The sequence below is a fragment of the Corvus hawaiiensis genome, chromosome 17 (genome assembly GCF_020740725.1).
Source record: "Corvus hawaiiensis isolate bCorHaw1 chromosome 17, bCorHaw1.pri.cur, whole genome shotgun sequence".
NCBI classification, from domain to species: domain Eukaryota; kingdom Metazoa; phylum Chordata; class Aves; order Passeriformes; family Corvidae; genus Corvus; species Corvus hawaiiensis.
In genome coordinates this window covers 8,397,208-8,416,016 of record NC_063229.1, presented here as the reverse complement: position 1 = coordinate 8,416,016, position 18,809 = coordinate 8,397,208, and the positions used below count along the sequence as shown (strand labels likewise).

General features: G+C 62.1%; 1 protein-coding gene across 3 annotated transcripts in view; it reads left to right on the top strand.

The window, feature by feature from the left end:
- SLC12A5 (solute carrier family 12 member 5) overlaps positions 1 to 18,363 on the top strand; it is a 31,693-nt gene extending 13,330 nt beyond the window's left edge. For 2 of the 3 annotated variants that reach the window (XM_048322109.1, XM_048322107.1), the window contains exons 2-26: positions 159 to 253; positions 485 to 616; positions 826 to 972; positions 1,607 to 1,661; positions 2,521 to 2,651; positions 2,784 to 3,025; positions 3,102 to 3,313; positions 5,205 to 5,372; positions 6,327 to 6,425; positions 6,597 to 6,654; positions 7,309 to 7,483; positions 8,351 to 8,469; positions 8,760 to 8,858; positions 8,952 to 9,071; positions 9,244 to 9,348; positions 9,437 to 9,605; positions 10,512 to 10,707; positions 10,788 to 10,957; positions 11,044 to 11,175; positions 11,368 to 11,475; positions 11,649 to 11,771; positions 11,851 to 12,038; positions 12,377 to 12,391; positions 12,941 to 13,074; positions 13,563 to 18,363. In XM_048322109.1, coding sequence (XP_048178066.1) covers positions 159 to 253; positions 485 to 616; positions 826 to 972; positions 1,607 to 1,661; positions 2,521 to 2,651; positions 2,784 to 3,025; positions 3,102 to 3,313; positions 5,205 to 5,372; positions 6,327 to 6,425; positions 6,597 to 6,654; positions 7,309 to 7,483; positions 8,351 to 8,469; positions 8,760 to 8,858; positions 8,952 to 9,071; positions 9,244 to 9,348; positions 9,437 to 9,605; positions 10,512 to 10,707; positions 10,788 to 10,957; positions 11,044 to 11,175; positions 11,368 to 11,475; positions 11,649 to 11,771; positions 11,851 to 12,038; positions 12,377 to 12,391; positions 12,941 to 13,074; positions 13,563 to 13,654 — 3,284 coding nt within the window. In that variant the 3' untranslated portion in view covers positions 13,655 to 18,363. The remainder of the gene's footprint in view (positions 1 to 158; positions 254 to 484; positions 617 to 825; positions 973 to 1,606; positions 1,662 to 2,520; positions 2,652 to 2,783; positions 3,026 to 3,101; positions 3,314 to 5,204; positions 5,373 to 6,326; positions 6,426 to 6,596; positions 6,655 to 7,308; positions 7,484 to 8,350; positions 8,470 to 8,759; positions 8,859 to 8,951; positions 9,072 to 9,243; positions 9,349 to 9,436; positions 9,606 to 10,511; positions 10,708 to 10,787; positions 10,958 to 11,043; positions 11,176 to 11,367; positions 11,476 to 11,648; positions 11,772 to 11,850; positions 12,039 to 12,376; positions 12,392 to 12,940; positions 13,075 to 13,562) is intronic. The other variant, XM_048322108.1, reaches the window with a different exon arrangement.
- The last annotated feature ends 446 nt before the right edge of the window (positions 18,364 to 18,809 follow it).

Below are 18,809 nucleotides of genomic sequence, written 5' to 3'. Positions count from 1 at the left end.
GCCTGCCATTGCCTGTGCTGGGACTGGGCATGAACATGGTGCCCACAGCTCCGGCAGCTCTCCTGCAGGAGCCACGGGCAGCCATGACCCCTCACAGTGGTGAGCCTGTGGGATGGGCAGGGCAGGGCTGCCTGACTGACTCAGTGGTGTCTCCACAGGTGATGGCAATCCCAAGGAGAGCAGCCCCTTCATCAACAGCACGGACCTGGAGAAGGGCAAGGAATATGATGGCAAGAACATGGCCCTCTTTGAGGTAGGGCAGGCAGGCAGTGGGGCAGGGGGAGGGGGCTGAGCTGGGCAGCTGTCCCATACAGCCGACCTGCACCCCGGGCACTGGGACATGCCAGAGCCCCAGGCTAGGGTTGCCACACTGCCAAAGCCATTCCTGGAGGGGCAGGCAGTGGGGTAGCATCTGGTGAGGTCTCCTGGGGTTGGCTAGGGTCCCAAGAGACTGTCCTCATGACTCGGGCTCTGCTCTCCACAGGAGGAGATGGACACAAGCCCTATGGTCTCGTCTCTGCTGAGTGGACTGGCCAATTACACCAACCTGCCACAGGGCAGCCGGGAGCATGAGGAGGCTGAGAACAATGATGGAGGCAAGAAAAAGCCCGTGCAGGTGAGGACTTAGGAGGGAACTAACCCTCCCTCTCCAGCCCTTGCCTGCGTAGTGCCAGGCCACAGACTACCCTGGGAACAGGGGACTCCTTGGCCTCAGCCAGGGGCAGTTTCACCCTGGGTTCCTGGCTGCTTTGCAGGAGGAGTGGGACCTGTTGCTCCCCTGCCAGCCAGGCCCCTGAGCCCTAGTAACTGCTGTTCCCTCAACAGGCCCCACGGATGGGCACCTTCATGGGTGTCTACCTGCCCTGCCTCCAGAACATCTTTGGGGTCATCCTCTTCCTGCGTCTCACCTGGGTGGTGGGGATCGCTGGCATCATGGAGTCATTCTGCATGGTCTTCCTCTGCTGCTCCTGTGTGAGTTTTGGAGCCAGATGAGCCTTCACCAGCCTTGCCCATGGCCTGGGGGTCACCAGTCTGGCTGGCTGGACTATGGAGAGGTGCACTAGCTGCCAGCCCACCATGCCCTGCCCCAGCTTCTGCCCCTGCCCTAGCTCCTGCCCCACTTAGAGCAAGGAGAAGCCTTCAGCTTCCCAAAGGAATCAGCACTGGAATGGGGCTCAAATGGTGACCCAGATTATAGCTGCCATGTAGGGGGATGTGCTGGGGGTCCCCTGCTCTGGCACCACACTGTGCTGCAGAGAGCCACCTCACCAGGACAGTCACCCCAGGGCAGAGGTTGGGAAGGCTGGTCTTGCCCAGTGTCCTGGGCAGCCTGAGCCCCCTGCTCCCCCCCCCGCCCCCGCGCAGTACTGCCAGCCTCTCCAAGGGGCTCAGCCCTCTCAGCTGTGCTGCCAGCCAACAGCCCTGCCTGCCCACCCACCCACCCATACATCTATCCATCCGTCCTCCCTGGGCATCCCTGCCCCGTGGCACATCTCAGTGTGGCCCCAGGGAGCCCCATGTCCTAGCATGGCCCCAGCTCTCCCTTCCACTCCCCTGTCCCTCTGCCCAGCTCCGCCGGGTGCCCACACTGTGTTTCTTCCTGCAGACGATGCTGACGGCCATTTCCATGAGTGCAATCGCTACCAACGGTGTGGTGCCAGGTAGAGCCAAGCCCGCGTCGATGCGTGTGCCACGTGTGCGGGCAGCTGGTCCCTGCCGGGTGGGGTGCCTGCAGGGGCTTTTCCCAGGCTTTTCCCCGGGGCCGCCAGCCGCTCCCCAGCCTTCTGCCACCAGCCCGCGCGGGATCCCCACGGCCCGGGGGAGCGAGTGCTGGAGCCGCCACCCGTCCCCAAAGCCGCGAGGTGCAGATGGCAGCGAGAGCCGCCAGCCGCGGCTCCTCCCTCCGCCAGACTGGAGAGGCCGCGGGGAGCCGGGAGACGCACGGAAGGAGGATGGGAGCGGGGCACGCTGGGTGCCACGGGCTGGGTGGCGGGGTGGGCTCTGCCACCGCCGGACACAGGGATGCTGCTGTGTGTGGGCTCTGCCCCCCGGGAGGCACCACGGGCTCTGGCCGATGGGTGCCCCGGCTGCCTCCCCCAGAACACGCCAGCCCTGCAGAGCCCTGGGGAGCCGTGAGCTGCGCCAGGCTGGGCACGGCACTGACAGCTCAACACGGGGTGTAATTAAAGCTATTTATCATCCTGCTGCCGCAGCGGGACCATCGATCCTGGCAGCCCTGCTCTAAGGGCTCCTCTGGGAGGATGGAGCAGGGCATGGTCCCTGGGGCTACAGCTCCTGTCTGGTGTCCAGGGAACACCTGTGCCATTGGCCATTGCACCTGGCTGCAGGGCTCCTGGGGAATGACTCTGCCAGTGTGGTCACTCCTGCTGCTCTGCATCTTGCTCAATGCTGGAGCAGGGCCTATGGCTATCCTGGCTCCAGTCTGCCCTATGGGATACCTGGCAGGGCTGAGGGTGTCACTGGGGTCTGGCTGGGACCCACTTTTGCTCTCTCTGACAGCGGGTGGCTCCTACTACATGATCTCACGCTCCCTGGGACCTGAGTTTGGTGGGGCCGTGGGACTCTGCTTCTACCTGGGCACCACCTTTGCTGGTGCCATGTACATCCTGGGCACCATCGAAATCCTGCTGGTAGGTACCTAGTCCTTGCCTTGTGCAGTGCCAAGGGCTCAGGTCCTGGCAGGGCAGGGGGTCTGAGGACCCTTCCTTGGGGTCCCCTCTGCAGGCTGTTAGCCAGGCAGTGATGCTACAACTCTTTCCCAGGCCTACATCTTCCCGGCCATGGCCATCTTCAAGGCAGAGGACGCCAGCGGGGAGGCGGCTGCGATGCTCAACAACATGCGTGTGTACGGCACCTGTGTGCTCACCTGCATGGCCACCGTTGTGTTCGTGGGTGTCAAGTATGTCAACAAATTTGCCCTGGTCTTCCTGGGCTGTGTCATCCTCTCCATCCTCGCCATCTATGCTGGTGTCATCAAATCGGCCTTCGACCCGCCAAGCTTCCCGTGAGTACGGGGTCCTGCAGGGATGCAGCAGGGCCGGGGCGTGCAGATGCGCAGCTGAGTGCCTGTGTCCCCCCAGGATCTGCCTCCTGGGCAACAGAACCCTCTCACGCCATGGCTTTGACCTCTGCACCAAGATGGTGATGGAGGGGAACGAGACAGTTGGCTCCAAGCTCTGGGAGCTTTTCTGCACCTCCCGCTTCCTCAATGCCACCTGCGACGAGTACTTCAGCATGAACAACGTCACTGAGATCGAGGGCATCCCCGGCGCTGCCAGCGGCCTCATCCAAGGTGAGCACAGGCAGACAGAGGCATGAGAACATGGGCATGGGCATGAAGGCATGGGACTGGAAGCATGGAGAAGGAAGTGCAGGGGAGCTGTGGTGGGGCAGTGGCCCTGCCTGCTGGGCAGCTCTGCCAGCAGGGCTGGTGGAGGTGTGCTGTGGGAGGCTGCCCTGAGCAGGATTCCTCAGCCATGCCAGGTGTTGTGGGGGCAAACAGTGCTGGGTCCAGGTGAGAGGGCATGTGGGTGATCCTTGCTGGGGGCTGCTCTGCCCCTGAGGCAGAGTGAGCTGTGCTCATGCTGTGCCAGGCAGTGGGACCAACTCCTGCACTGGGTGACAGAGCAGGGCACTGCAGCCACCCGCACGCAGCCTGTGTCAGCCAACGGGGTGGCTCAGAATGATGCCCAAAGGCTGGGGATGAATAAATCCTCCCTCTGCTTCCTCTTGGCCTTTGGAAAGGCTGGTATTGATCTGAGGTTTTGAGAGAAGCGATCACCCCTCGGGGCCACTTAGCTGCTGTGGCTACAGCCCTGCTGGGAGAATGGCCAGGACCGCAGAAAGATGCGTGAATTTGCTGGGAGGAGCCACTTGTGACCCGTTTTTCCGGAGATGCTGGTACATCTGCCAGGTGCACACGCTCAGCAGTGGGTGGCAGAGGCTGATGCTGTGTGCCACATTCAGAGGGTGTTTGCAGACCCCCATGCCAGAGTGATTGTTGGGACTCAGGAGAGCAGCAGAGCCACAAGCAGGATCAGTCCTTCCTGGTGGCTGTGAGGCTGCCCCAGCCATCCTGCCCTGGTGTCTGCATGGACACAGGCATGGGAGCTCAGACTTGGCTAAGCACGTGGTGCTCAGGGCTGCAGCTGTGACTGTGGTTAGTGGAGTGCAGTTGTAGGGGATTTGGGAGCCTCCCGATGGTATCCCATGCTGAGGTCTTTTGGGCCAGATAATGAGTTCCTGGCTGCTGGGTGGAACCTGCTCCTGCTGGCAATGGTACTGCTGGGGACGGGGTGCAGACCCCCACCCATCCAGCTGGTCTCTCTCAGGGCAACAGGCAGCAAACACTCCTGCATTGGGGGCATTGGGACAGAGCCAGGACCCCACTCTGGGCTGGCTAGTGGTGAGGGTGACTGGGCGAGCAGCATCTTGAGATCGGTGGCACAGTTTAGCCCTGACAGAGATGACTGGACCTTGCTGTGCCCCAGGTGAGGGATCTCCCTGTGGGGACAAACACAGCTTTCTGGGAGGATGAGACAGGCAAGGCCAGTAGGGTTGCCAGCCTCATCTGTCACCTGTGAGTAGCCATGAAGGGGGCTCAGTGCCGGGGGCTGAGGGCTGGTGCCTGCAGGCCCCTTTGCCCCTCTCAGCAGCCCCCTGGCAGTGACATGCCAAGGGCAGTTGCCTCTGCCCGCCCTGCCCGGTGCTGGCTGCTCTCCACTGCTCCAGTTTCTGCTCGTGATCTGCAGCCAAGGCAGCACACGGAGGGACACTAAACCTGTTACATCAGCCCCGCACTCATAATCCCATCAAAAACATTATCAAGTTACTTTGACACGATCCACCTCCCTTAAACCTGTGTTGATCAGCATTAATTATATTACCCTCTTAATTATTTGCTACTGCAATCCCATGTCAGCTGCTGCAGTATGTTGTGGGGACACTGCCAGCAGCAGCACGGACCTGCTCTGGTTGCCCACCTGCACTGCCATCCTCACCCTCTGGATGCCCATGGTCCTCTCTGCTGGCTGAGCCGGCTGCTCAGTGAGGCCGGGGAAGGGGAGGGAGAGCCAGACCCGCCCCCCGGCTCCATCCCTGTGGGATGGGGATGCTGTGCTGGGTATGGGGGCTTGTGGGCATCTCATGCCGGTGGCACTGCCCGCCCTTCTCCCTCCTCACAGAGAACCTCTGGAGCTCATACCTGACCAAGGGCGTGATCGTGGAGAAGCGAGGGCTGCCCTCAGTGAGCTCCCCCGACACCCCAGTGGACATGGACCAGCCCTACGTCTTCAGCGACATGACGTCCTACTTCACCCTGCTCGTCGGCATCTACTTCCCCTCAGTCACAGGTGGGAGTCGCCGCCGGCCCCGCTCCGTGCCGCGGGCACACCGGGCACGTGCCGCCGGGCGTGCTCGGCGGAGCCCCACACGTGTGCCACCCCCGCGGTGGGTGCGGCGGTGACAGCGGCGTCGCGGGGGCGGCTGGTCGCCATCGCCTCCCACGCAGCCGCCCGCGCTCCAGATCTGACGGTGCCGCCCGGTGCGCGCTGACGTCCCGCCGCTTGGGTATTTTTAGCTCTCCGGGGGCAGAGGAGCCCCCCCGCCCCAGTCCCGCTGCGGAACCGAGCGGGGCGTAGCCTCCGGGGCTCCCCTGCAGCTCCGCCGGGGCCAAGGCCGGCGGGATCGCCCCCCGGTCTGCCCCGGGCATGGCGAGCTCTGGAGGGTCCCGCGCTGCGGGGTCCCCGGCAGCCGCTCAGCCTCCGCTGCGCTCCCTCCCGCTGCCCATTCAGCAGCAGGTCCCGGTTTCTGCAGGACGCCTGTCCCCCGCTGCCGGGGGCGGTGGGGTCCTGCCTCGGCTGCTGCTGCGGCCGGAGCACGGGTCATCCCTCGGGCTGTGTTGAACCCGCCGGTGCAGCCGTGTCCCTGCGTGACCTCCTGCCCTCCCAGAGCAGCGTCGGGGCTGGACCCTGTCCCTACCCCTGCGGCAGCCACCGTCCCTGCTTGAGCTAATTAAGGGCTAATGAGACACGGCACTTGAGAGCTTTTGAGCCTAATCCTTGAGTGGCCTCAGACTGCGGTTTGGGGTAGGCGGGGCAGTGCTGGGGGGATGAAAAGAGCAGGCTGGGGGCCCCACGCCGCAGCAGCACCTTCTCCACTACCCATCATGTCTGCTTCCTATCCTGGCGCACACCGAGCCGTGCCCTGCTGTGCCCAGGGCTCATACGGTGCCTGGCATGAGGTTTATCTGGGACGGGGATGAGCTGTAGCTCTGCTCCCCCTGACACCATCCCCTCTTTCCCCAGGCATCATGGCTGGCTCCAACCGCTCTGGAGACCTGCGGGATGCCCAGAAGTCCATCCCCACGGGCACCATCCTGGCCATTGCCACCACCTCTGCGGTCTGTATCCTTCAGGGCTTGCCTGAGCCTGGGCTGTGGGGCTGAGGGCGGGTGGGCTCGCTCTGCAGGGCTGATCTGCTTGGGTGCTTCACTGGGCTGGGACAGGGTCCCAGCACCCCACTGGCTGGGCAGGCAGGACGCTGCATCCTCCTGGCTCTCCTTGACCACCTGGCAGATATCAGCTCTGTTGTCCTCTTTGGAGCATGCATCGAGGGGGTTGTCCTGCGTGACAAGTGAGTGTCCCAAGGATATGTGGGGCATGGGGAGAGTCTGGCAGCCCCCTGGAACAGGCTGGGGCAGGGCAGCCCCAGGGGCAGGCAGAGGTCTGGGGAAGGCTGCAACCAGGACACACTGGGCAGACAGGGTGGCACTGGAGGGTTCATGGGTGTCACTGGGCAGGGGGGCCTGGAGCTTGTAACAGGCACTGAGGGCTTGTGTGCACCCTGACCGTCCACGTTTTGCTGCATTCCTCCTGCTCCGACACTGCAGGCAGCCACTTGTTTGTCAACAGGCAGGGCTGCCTGTGCTCCTGCCTATCTGGGGCAGCCCTGCTCACCGCACGTGGCAGGTGACACTTCTGGGTCGCCAGCACCAACACAAACAGGATCCAACTGCATGCATCATCACTGCCCTCCTGGCACATGGACGAGGAGTCCTGTCCCACACCTGTCCTTGTCCATGCTTACGGGTACAGGGATGAGGACAGACCCCTGGCAACCTCTGACTCTGCTCCCTTGCTCACCCCCAGGGGGGCGGGCCCTTCCCCGGTTGTGTCACATCCCCCCAAAGTGGTGTCGTGTTGGGGGGCTGGGTTGTGCCACTGTGGTGCTGGTGCTTTCGGGGCTCAGTCATGGGACGGAACCGCAGGTGATGCTGATGCCCTGCAGGTTTGGTGAGGCCGTCAACGGGAACCTGGTGGTTGGCACCCTGGCATGGCCATCCCCGTGGGTCATTGTCATCGGTTCGTTCTTCTCCACCTGTGGGGCTGGGTTGCAGAGTCTCACCGGAGCCCCCCGCCTCCTGCAAGCCATCTCCAGGGACGGGATCGTACCCTTCCTCAGGGTAGGTGTACCCCGAGTCCGGTGCTGCCGCACCCTGAGAGCCCACTGTGGCTGCAGATGCCACCAGCACGAGTGACCGGTGGGAACCCACGCTACCTCCTCCCGGCACCGATGCTGCCGGAGCAGCCCCGCTTCCCTGCCCTCATCCCGCCGGCACCGGCGCGGCGGTGGGCGGCCGTGGTGGCTCTGGCTGCGGTATCGGTGGGAGGAGAGTGTCGGGAAAGGTCAGGATCCCCTCCCCCCCCCGCTGCCGTGCCGCTTCATATTTTATCTGCTCTCTGAAGACGCGTTCCCACAACCTCATCTCTCCGAATCCAACCCGACAGCTCCCCCCAGGGAAGAGCGGGCTAATTTTATCCTCCCTCTTTCTCCTTGCCAGCCCCAGCCCGAGCTCTCTCACTCGCTCCGCCCGCACCCTCTAATGCGTCCGGACACGCGCCCCCGGCCCCCTCTCCGGACCCCCCCCGCGTCCCCACAGCCGCAGGAGGGGCCACTCTCCCCCGGCAGCCTGTCCGTCCCAGGCACAGGGTGCCCGACTCTGCGCTGGCTGTGGCCAGGCTGTGAGCTGGGGCTGGTCCCTGGTAGGGGTACAGGGGCTGCTGCGCTGGGTGTGGGGACAGCGACGGGATCTGCCGGGAATGGGACTGTACTGTCAGCAGGAGCCAGTCCTGCTAGCCCTGGGACTGCTGCCCTGGCAGGATCCAGCATGGGACATGTGCCAGCTCATGGCACCCGGTGTTCCCAGTCCCTGTTCCCGCCAGGGCTGGGTATACGGGAGGGTCCAGTCTCATCGGGCTGCACTAAGTACCCTTGCCCAGGGCTACAGGGCACTGCGGAGCCTGACACGCCCTTCTCCCCCCATTTCCAGGTCTTCGGCCACGGCAAAGCCAACGGGGAGCCGACATGGGCCCTGCTGCTCACAGCCTGCATCTGCGAGATCGGGATCCTGATCGCCTCCCTGGACGAGGTGGCTCCCATCCTCTCCATGTAGGCAGCGTGCTGTCAACCCGCACCTTCACAAGCAGCGGGTGGCGTGTGTGGGTTTCTGCTCCTCAGGGGGGACACACCTGCTGCCCTGGGCCCTCTCTGGGAAGAGGGAGGCCCTGCGGGGACTCTGGGGTCCCGTCCTGGCCAGCACTGAGACTTGGTTACTCTGTGACACTGCTTCTCTGTCCATCAGCAGGGCCCGCTCCAGCACTGGCCACCCCAGGGCCAGGAGGTGTGGAGACCTCAGTTCCTCACAGTGCACCCACTCAGCCTCCTATTCTCTTCTGCAGGTTCTTCCTCATGTGCTACATGTTTGTCAACCTGGCGTGTGCGGTGCAAACGCTGCTGCGGACGCCCAACTGGCGGCCCCGCTTCCGCTACTACCACTGGTGAGCCGGCTGGGATGGGGCAGGAGAGGGACGCCCCAGGACACCCTGGTGTGGGGACCCCAGGGCACGCTGACAGCTCTGTGCTCTCTGCAGGACCCTGTCCTTCCTGGGCATGAGCCTGTGCCTGGCGCTGATGTTCATCTGCTCCTGGTACTACGCACTGGTGGCCATGCTGATTGCTGGCCTCATCTACAAATACATCGAGTACCGCGGGTAAGGGAGGCCGTGGCACCGCAGGTCCTGGCCAGCCCCCCATGGCCACATGGCCTCTCAGTGTGGCTTCTCAGCTCCCTGAGGCTGCTTGTCCCAGGATGCTCCAGGGTGCCAGTGTGGTGCTCTACGGCCAGAGCCATGGGCATCCCTTATGTGCTGCTGGTTCCTGCAGGGCAGAGAAGGAGTGGGGTGATGGGATCCGGGGCCTGTCCCTGAGTGCAGCCCGCTACGCCCTGCTGCGGTTGGAGGAAGGGCCCCCGCACACCAAGAACTGGAGGTGAGGCTGGGCAGGGAGATGGGGATCTGAGGGTGCTGGGGCAGGGACCAGCTGGATGTGGGCACTGACTGCAGGACCCTCCTTCTAGGCCGCAGCTGCTGGTCCTGGTCCGCGGGGATCAGGAGCAGAATGTGGTGCACCCGCAGCTCCTGTCCTTCACATCACAGCTCAAGGCTGGGAAGGGCCTCACTATCGTGGCCTCTGTGTTAGAAGGGACCTTCCTGGACAACCACCCTCAGGCGCAGAGGGCGGAGGAGGTGAGACCTGCCTGCACCGAGATGGGCTGTGCCAGCAGCAGGTGCTCCTGGTCCCCAGGTGCCCAGGGTTGTGTCTGCCCCATGGCCAGGGCTGGTGGCCCCAAACGGCCCAGAGAGCTTCTGAGTGGCATCAGGCAGAGCCTGAGGACTCCATGCTTCACTGGTGCTCAGAGCACTGCAGGGACCTCTGGACCCCTCCTCCTCTCCAAGATACCAGAGATCCTGGCACCAGCCAAGCAGTGGTCCCAGTCCTGGCCAGCTGTTGCAGGACTTGGCACAGCGTGGCACATCACAGCACAGCATGGTGCCCACCCAGGGGCTGCTGTGCTGCTGGGCTGAGCGGACTCCACAGCCCCGACCCTCCCCATGGTCTCTGTGGCCCTGGTGCCAGGCAGGGTGGGAGAGGAGCCTTTCCCTGCCAGAGTGAGAGCACTCCCCACCCCCCGCACCCGCGGGGCGGCACATTAATGAGATTAAACCCTCGGAAGCAAACAGTTTCTCTCCCATGCAGACATGTTATAATTTCTCTGAGTAAATAACTCTAATTGCTGCTCCACCGCCCGTCAGAGCCCTGGCACAAGAACACCCTCCACTCTTCACGGTACAGAGCCGTGTGCCAGCTCTGTGCACCACTGGGTATCACCCCTCTGGCCCAGAGCCACCAGCCTGCCACGGGGCATGGAGACCCAGGCACCCTGCCAGGACCTGCACCCCACAGCCTGCACTTCACAGCCCTGTACCCCATACTCTGCACCCCGCATTCTGCACCCTGTACCCTACATACACCCTGCACCCTGCACCTCATCTGGCCTGGGTTGGGCCACTGCTGGGCCTGGCAGCTGCTGTGCCCATGATCCGTGCCCGTCCTCGAGGCCCTGGGATCTCTGACTTCCCTCTCCCTTGCAGTCCATCCGACGCCTGATGGAAGCGGAGAAGGTGAAGGGCTTTTGTCAGGTGGTGATCTCCTCTAACCTGCGGGATGGCATGTCCCACCTCATCCAGTCCAGCGGGCTGGGGGGGCTGCAGCACAACACAGTGCTGGTGGGCTGGCCCCGCAGCTGGCGCCAGAAGGAGGACCACCAGACCTGGAGGAACTTCATTGGTAGGCACCGTGGAGGGTGGGTGCTGCTGGGCTTGGAGGGCTGCAAGCTGCCCTGGCTGACGTGGCCCTTCCCCTCCCAGAGTTGGTGCGAGAGACCACAGCTGGGCACCTGGCCTTGCTGGTGGCCAAGAATGTTGCCATGTTTCCGGGCAACCAGGAGCGGTTTTCGGAGGGCCACATCGATGTCTGGTGGATTGTCCATGACGGGGGGATGCTGATGCTGCTGCCCTTCCTCCTGCGGCAGCACAAGGTAGGCTGGGCCCTGCAGTGCGGGGCTGGGGCTTGGGCTGCGGCCGTCCCTGTCGAGCCATGCCCAAACTACCCCCTCCCTTGCAGGTGTGGCGTAAATGCAAGATGCGCATCTTCACGGTGGCACAGATGGATGACAACAGCATCCAGATGAAGAAAGACCTGACCACGTTCCTGTACCACCTGCGCATCACCGCAGAGGTGGAGGTGGTGGAGATGGTGAGTACTGGGACGGGGCACGTGCAGCAGTCAGGGATGCTGTGCATGGGAGAGCCAGACAGACCTTGACATGGGGGACACAGCACCACGGAGGGACACAGCACCACGGGGATATGCTGGGATGTGCTGGGCCATGCTGGGAGCAGTCAGTACAGTTTACCCTGCCCCAAATTTCTCCTGTTTCCCCCACAGCATGAGAGTGACATCTCTGCCTACACCTATGAGAAGACACTGGTGATGGAGCAGCGTTCCCAGATCCTCAAACAAATGCACCTCACCAAGAATGAGCGGGAGCGGGAGGTGAGCCTGCAGGACAGGCTGGGTGGGCTCTGACCCCTGTGGTGGCTCTGATGTGAACTGAGCTGCCCTGCAGCTCTGTGTGCTTGTCCTGCTGGAGAGCTGGGCTTCAGGCTAGGCTCTGCCCAGCCAAGCCCTCTTGTGCCCCACTCCCTTGGCTGACCCCTCCCACACAGATCCAGAGCATCACGGATGAGTCCCGTGGTTCCATCCGGCGCAAGAACCCGGCCAACACGCGCCTGCGCCTGAACGTCCCCGAGGAACAGGCTGCTGATGGCGAGGAGAAGCCGGAGGAGGAGGTGAGGAGTTGTACCAAGACAGGGTCAGGGAGGTAACTGGCCCCAGGCCCTGCCCACCATTCCCCTCTTCTGCCTGCAGGTCCAACTAATCCACGACAAGAATGCCACCACCTTCTCCAGCAGCTCCCAGTCCCCTGGTGATGAGGTGGAGGCAGCCCCTGAGAAGGTGCATCTCACCTGGACCAAGGAGAAGTCTGTTGCTGAGAAGAACAAGAGCAAGAGCCCCGTCAGCCCTGAGGGCATCAAGGACTTCTTCAACATGAAGCCGTACGGCCCCCTATGCTGCCACGTTCTCCCACCCATGCCCTGTGTCCCTGGCTACCCCTGCCTGCCCCAGCCAGGAGGGTGCAGGCAGGGCCTTGGCAGCACCAGCTTGATCCTTGCCCTGAGGAGTGGTCAGGCAGCCTGGGCACTCTGAGTGTGCCCTTGCAGAGGGGCTGGGGGCAACTGGGGAGGGCTTCCTGTGCAGAACTGTGCTGGCAAGGGATGGGTGCCCACGCTGGGTGTGCTGCAGGGAGTGGGGGTGCACACCTGGTGTTCACCACCTTTCTCTCTCTCTCTCTCTCTCTCTCTTTCTCTCTCCGACCCCATCATGCTCCTGGCAGGGAGTGGGAGAACCTGTAAGTCTGGGTTTGGCTGGGTGCCGGGGCTGGAGTGGAGGGAGCTGGGTTGTGCTCATGGGGCAGTGTGATGGGAGCCGTCGGAGTTGCCCCCATGCAGGAGGGCGGCTCAGTGAGCTGTGACAGCTGCAGTGCCAGACAGTTCACCCGAGCAGGCTGTGGTTGCCAGCTCCATGCACTGCCCGCACCACACGCTCCTCGTCTGCCCTGTTATGCTGCCAGCAGCTCCCTGTGAGCCTGGGCTCAGGCACCCACGGTGACACTAATGCCAACTGCTCCTGCTCGCTCCCACGTGGCCTGGCCCTGAGCAGACGTAGTTGCTACTGCCTGTGGGCACTTTGTGTGGCCCTGCATCTCATGGCCACTGGTGCAGGCTCAGAGTCACCAGCGCTGTGCCTGGCAAAGTTTGCTGCACCCCAAGTTTGTGCTGCAGCCCAGACTGGACTGCTCTAGGGCAGGAGGCCAGGGTGCCCTGTTGCCCCTTGGGCCTGGTGTGGGGCTGGAGGCCAACTGTGCCCATCCCGTGCCCACACGTGCTGTCACCCACAGGAACCAGTCCAACGTGCGAAGGATGCACACAGCTGTGAAGCTCAATGAGGTGATTGTGAAGAAGTCCCAGGATGCCAAGCTGGTCCTGCTGAACATGCCAGGGCCTCCCCGTAACCGGAAAGGGGATGAGAACTGTATCCTTCCTATGGGGCCGTTCGTCAAAACCCCTCTATGCCAGGGGGACCAGGGTCCACATCTTCCCCAAAACTGGTGGGTCTTTTAGGTGAATGCCAAGAGGCACAGGTCTAGTTCCTGAGGTTGGACCCCCCCACACCTCCTGCTCCTGGCCGGGTCCAGCAGTTGTCATTCACACCAGCCTGCCCCTCTGGCACCTGGTGGGGCCACATGACATTGCACCTACACCCATGAGTGCAATGGCACATGACGGGGGCCCGGGCAGAGGTCTGTGGGGCTCAGCCACCTGCTGGCTCAGCCACCATCCCCATCGCACAGCATCAGCATGGGTGGGGTCCCCTGGCCCCTTGGCTTGGGACTGCCCCACCAGCTCCTGGCTCTGGTGTGGAGGTGTCAGTGCTGCAGGCTCAGCTGGGGCTGCGAAGGTATGGCACAGGGCTGTCCCCATGTTCCAGTGTGGAGTTTGTCCTCCTTGACAGCTGTGCAGACATGGAGTTCCTGGAGGTGCTGACGGAGCATCTGGACCGAGTGCTCCTGGTGCGTGGTGGGGGCCGGGAGGTCATCACCATCTACTCCTGAAAGATGGCGCGAGAGAGGTTTGTCTGCACACTGAGAGCCCCGCCACCCCTTTGCATCGTGCTCCCGGAGGGGAGGAGGGAAGGCCGGATGGCAGCCGGTGCGCAGAACCTTCACCTGGCTTTGGCCGTGCCCCTGATCTCTCCATTCGAACTGCAGCACCAGATCTTCCGGGAGCATCCAGCACCAGAGCAGCTGTTCCTCATTGCAACACCACAGCACTGCTGTCCTTGTTTATATATAAATATATACAGTGAACCGCGGACTGAGCACCAGAGCTCGGCGCTGCCGCCACCGCCCGCCCTGGCACGGCCAGCCCCGCCGCCAGCCCCAGCACTGCCGCTGGAACGCCTGGCCGGGCAGGAGGGCGGCTGTGCCGAGACGGACCTTGGCCCCACCGTGCTGCTACTCCTGCACAGACTCGGCTGGATGCGCCTGTGCCCCGTGCCCGCCGCCTGCGCCGTGCCTCCCTGCGAGGCGCTGGGAGAAGAGAGAGGCCCCCGTCACCCTCCCCTCGCCGGACGCTCCTCTCCCCACATCCAGCAGCGCCCGAGGCTGCCTCCCACGGCGCTGCACCCCTGCTGCCCCTCACCGCCATGGACCCGGACAGCCCCACCTCGCCGCTGCCTCGGCACCGTCGTCTCTGGAGGCTGCTGAGCTTGTGGAGATGCAGCACGATGGTTTGGAGGAGGCAGAGGGTGGGGGGCGGCTGTGAGGGGTCAGGTGCTGGAGCACAGCAAGGCCGTGAGAGCAAGAGCCCTGACCTAGGGTGGTTGCGGGTGTTCCCTGTCCTCCCTGCCTGACTCCAGGCTCTCTCTTCCCTCACGCTCTCCAGGTGCACCAGTCGCGGTGCGGAGCTGCGGTGTCGGGAGCCGCGCAGCGGCCCTGCCACGCGCAGCGTGAGCCGGGGCTTCTCTCGGCGGCTGGAGCCGCATGGGTGCTGGGGACCCCCGAGGCACCAGTGCCTGCTCCTGCCTGGCACAGGGGTGTCCCGGACCCCCACCCTGCTCCCCCGCCGCACTAAACTGGGGGCTCTCAGGGCCCGGCACCAGCCAGCCCGGCTGGCCCCAGCGCCTGCACATATGTCTGGGTCCCCCCCGTGCCCCGCTGCGCTCCCTGCTGCTCCCCAGGGCTTCGCTGCTAACCCAGCCCTGGCCCCGGCTCCAGGCAGTCGCAGATGCTGCCGGGGGCTGTAGGACAGTCTGGATCTGTGTGTATTTTTAACATATGCAAAGGCTGTTTGCTAATCTGACCAGCAAGACCTCACAGTGAGGTGGGGGCTGTAGGGGTCCTACCGCCCCCCGGCATCATGACACTCTCTGACCCGGCTGGCCAGGGCAGCCCAGGCACCAGCCACACCACAGCCGTCAGCCCCCGCGCAGGCAGCAGAGCCCCCGGGGCAGATCAAACACCTCTTATCTTTGGCAGCAGCTGCAGGGTCGCCCCCGCCGCCGTTTCCCAGCCCCTCCCCCCCCCCCCCCCCCCCCCAAGCATCTCTCATAGAAGAGAAACTGAGGCGCTTTTAACAAATGTGAACGGTTCCAGGAACCACGCAGGAAGCGGTGCGAGGGCAGCAGGGTGCCGCTGGCGCCCGCCCCAGCCCCATGTACATAGTGTACATAATACAGTACGTGTATTTTTAAAGTGATCATATTTATGTTAATAGAACCAGATGAAGTCTATATATAGAGATCTATATCTATTCTGAGAGATGCAGGGCTCTGCTAGCACCAGGCCGCAGGGACGGGGAGCTGAGCCGGGCTGCTCCTGCACAAACCAGGAGCCCATCCGTTGCACCAAGTGCTCCAGAGCGGTGGTGGAGGCTGCAGCCTTCCCCGGCCACCAGCAGCCCCTGGGAAAGGGCCAGGTCGCAGGTTCATTCTCTTCTCAATTTAGCTTATTAAGAGTTTTCAGGGAAAAGAAGTCACAGACTTTTCTGAACTTGTTTCACAGCAGATTTGAGCTTCCACTCAAAGTGCAGCCTGCTAAGAGTTGCCCTCTCCTGGCAGCGCTGGCAGCTTTGTGCCAGCCTGGGCCCTGGAGCAGCACTTTGTTCCCGGCCAGAGCTGAGCCCTTGTGCTGAAGCACTCGCCCCCTCTGCCCCTCCAGACGCTCCCCAGTGCTGCTCTGCACTGCAGGAGGCGCAGAGGGAGCTGGTGCTGCTACAGCATCCCCGCGGGTGTCCATCCAGGCAGCAGCTGCCTCCTGCCTGGCATGGGCAGCCCTGACTGGTCCCAGCTCCTTGCCCACCTGACTCCCTGCCAACCTTGACTCCTGCCTCCCTGAGAACAGGAAACCCCTCCCTGGCACCAGCCACTCCAGCCCGTGCTCCCTTTCAGAGCACCTCTACTCCAGGTCCAGGCCAAAGCTATTTGGGGATGCTTGGATAAAAAGCAGTGGGTTTTTTGATGTTGGATTTTTTTTGCTATAAGATACTACTTGGACACACTCCTAGACCAAAACCAAGCCCCAGCTGCACATCTGTGCCTGCTCATACCTTGCTCCTACATTTCCATCACTCCCGAAGTGCCTCCCTTCTCTCCAGAGCAGTCCCAGTCACAGCCAGACTTTCTGCCAGGGTAGCTGCCTGTGTGGCTGCTGGTCTGTGTCACAGATGCTGCTGTGGAAGCTGGTCCCACAGGCATGGGGAGCTCAGCATTTACATGGGGACTGTCAGGCTGAGCTGAGATCTGGCTTCAGCACAGGAGCTCAGGGCTGACGAATTGTGCAGATGCACAGGGCAGCACTCTCCAGTCCTGCTGCTGCCTCAGCAGCCTGGGAGCTGTGGGAAGAGCAGGTAGGGGTCTGCAAGTGAAAAGTTCCTTTAGTTTTGGGAAGGGCAGCCCATGGGAACCAGGATTTGCCAGTGTCTAGCTGCTCTGCCCCTTGGAGCTGGCCCTATACCACCACACACAAGCTGAGGGGCTGTTTCCAGCCTCCCAAAATTATTTGAGGCACTTCAGCAGCAGCGGGGGAGGCACAGCAGCCTGCCCACACAGCTCATGTGTTAGCACCATGTTGTTGGGCCTCGAGCACTTGCCAGCTGCTCTGCCTCTTCACAAGATGCCACTTGCTCCCTGCAGTCACCCTCTAATTGCAGCTTGGCTGCTGCCCCCTGTGCTGCTGGGCCTGAGGCAGAGAGCGTGGTCCCCTCCTGCCCTGGCACATGGCGCAGGGCAGAGGGCAGAGGCAGGTTATACACAGCCTCTGCCGAGGCTGCAGACAGCAGCCACCCTTGCAGCATCAGGGAGAGGCTCCTCCGTTGGCCGCAGGTACAGGGCAGCCAGGAATGACGTTTGCAGAGCAGTGGTGAGAGCAGCCAGGGCACACTTCTGACAGGTTTGCTTCATCCCCCCAGCATCACCAGTGGATCCCGTTCCCCTCAGCACCACTTCCACCCTGACGGCAAAGGCATGGTCCCAGCTCTCCCAGGGAGCAGGAAGGCCATTCCTTTCCATCACTACTGCTGAAAAAAGGCGTTCCCCTTCCCCATCCTTCAGCAAGAGCAGGGGCACAGCTCTGGACAGTCAGGGCTGCTCCACACCCCTGCCAGGCAGTTTGGCTGTGGCAAGACAGGAGCTGGTTTCCACAGCGTGTCCCCTCGCCGTCGGCGGGAGAGGGCCAGTTTTAGCAGACAGCACTGCATGTTAGTTTACAAACCCAGCCCTGCACGTTTGGCCTCTGTGAGCGTTCAGTTTCCCCATGGAGCACCCTTCTGCTGCTCCACCGTGGTGAAGACAGTGTCCTCCTCTGGTAGACATGCAAGTTCCTCCTTGGCACATGTGCAGACACGGTCCGGTTTTTGTTCCAGACAGGAAGGTCTTGACCCCCCAGTTTGTTTTACAGGCAGGCTGCTGCTGGAGCAGCACTGAGCAGCACAACCCATGGGAGGGTGGGCTGGAGTGTGGCCACAGCAGGCAGGGAAAGTTCGGCCAGCACACAGTGCTGGTGGCCTGTGCTCCAGTCCCTGCTGCAGGAGGGCCAAGCAGCCCTGGCCCCTGTGAGTGGCAGTGGGCAGCTCAGGTCACTGTGGCCACCACGCAGCACAGACAGCAAGCCACAGGGCAGCAGAGACAGGAGGCACAGGCAGTGTCCAGCCTGGACGGGTGCTGGTCTGTGGCTGGACGAGAGGAAGGACAAGAGACTGCACAAGGGCAAGAGTTGCACTAGAAGAGTCAAGACCCTCCTCTGTGTAGCAGGACTAAAAACTAGCAGAAAGACCGAAAGGTCTGAGATTTGCTGGTTACAACACTTTCTGTGCTACATGTGCAATATATTTGTTATGAATGTTATCACGAAGTCGGTTCATTCAATACTCTTTTAATCACTGTAGCTAGATGTTCTCTGTCCATTCAAGTGACTTTTATTCGAGTGCAATATTTCAATAGACATGTAGTGACCTAGAATGCTTTGTGTTTTAGAGAATCTGTGTGCAGAGCAATGCAATTAAGTTTAAAACCTTGTAAATAAAACAGGTTGCAAACCAAAAAAAAAAAACCCTATTAGGCTTGCATTTAATTTCTGTGTGTGTTTCAGTGTTGTGCATTAGGCCGCCTCGGTGCAGACCCCGTGTTCTCTGTGCAGGTGTTCATGGAGGAGTGGCTCCTCAGCTGTTGAATGCTCCCTGTTACTGCTTTACTGCTTTACCTGTATTCATTTTTCTAGACTCCTGTCTGCACAAAATGCAATAAATGATTTTATTACACCCTTCACTACTTGCACGGGGACTTTTCACTTGCTTCCAGGTCTTCACAGCTACTTTGCACCATTTCCATAACACGTCCTAACTCTGACAGGGTGCAGATTGCAGAGGAAGCAAAGCACAAGGAGAGGAACAGCCTCTCCGAAGGGATGCAGTTCCCACATTTCACCTCACAAAGATTTCCGGTCACCCCAGCAAAAGTGTTCTACCTGGCTGCAGGATTGTAGAGGTGGAGAAAGGGATCTAACAGGAGGAGAGACAGCAGACAGACACTGCTGTCCAGACTCTGGCTGTGGGATGATGGCAGCATGGAGCCATGGGATGCCAGTGCTGGAAGGCACAGGGACTTGCAGCCCTGACCTCACGCTGGCTGTGGCACTGATCCGGACCTGTCCCTCCCACCACGTGTCACCAGAGAGGTTCTGGACCCCTCACATTGGCCATGCCACACCACAA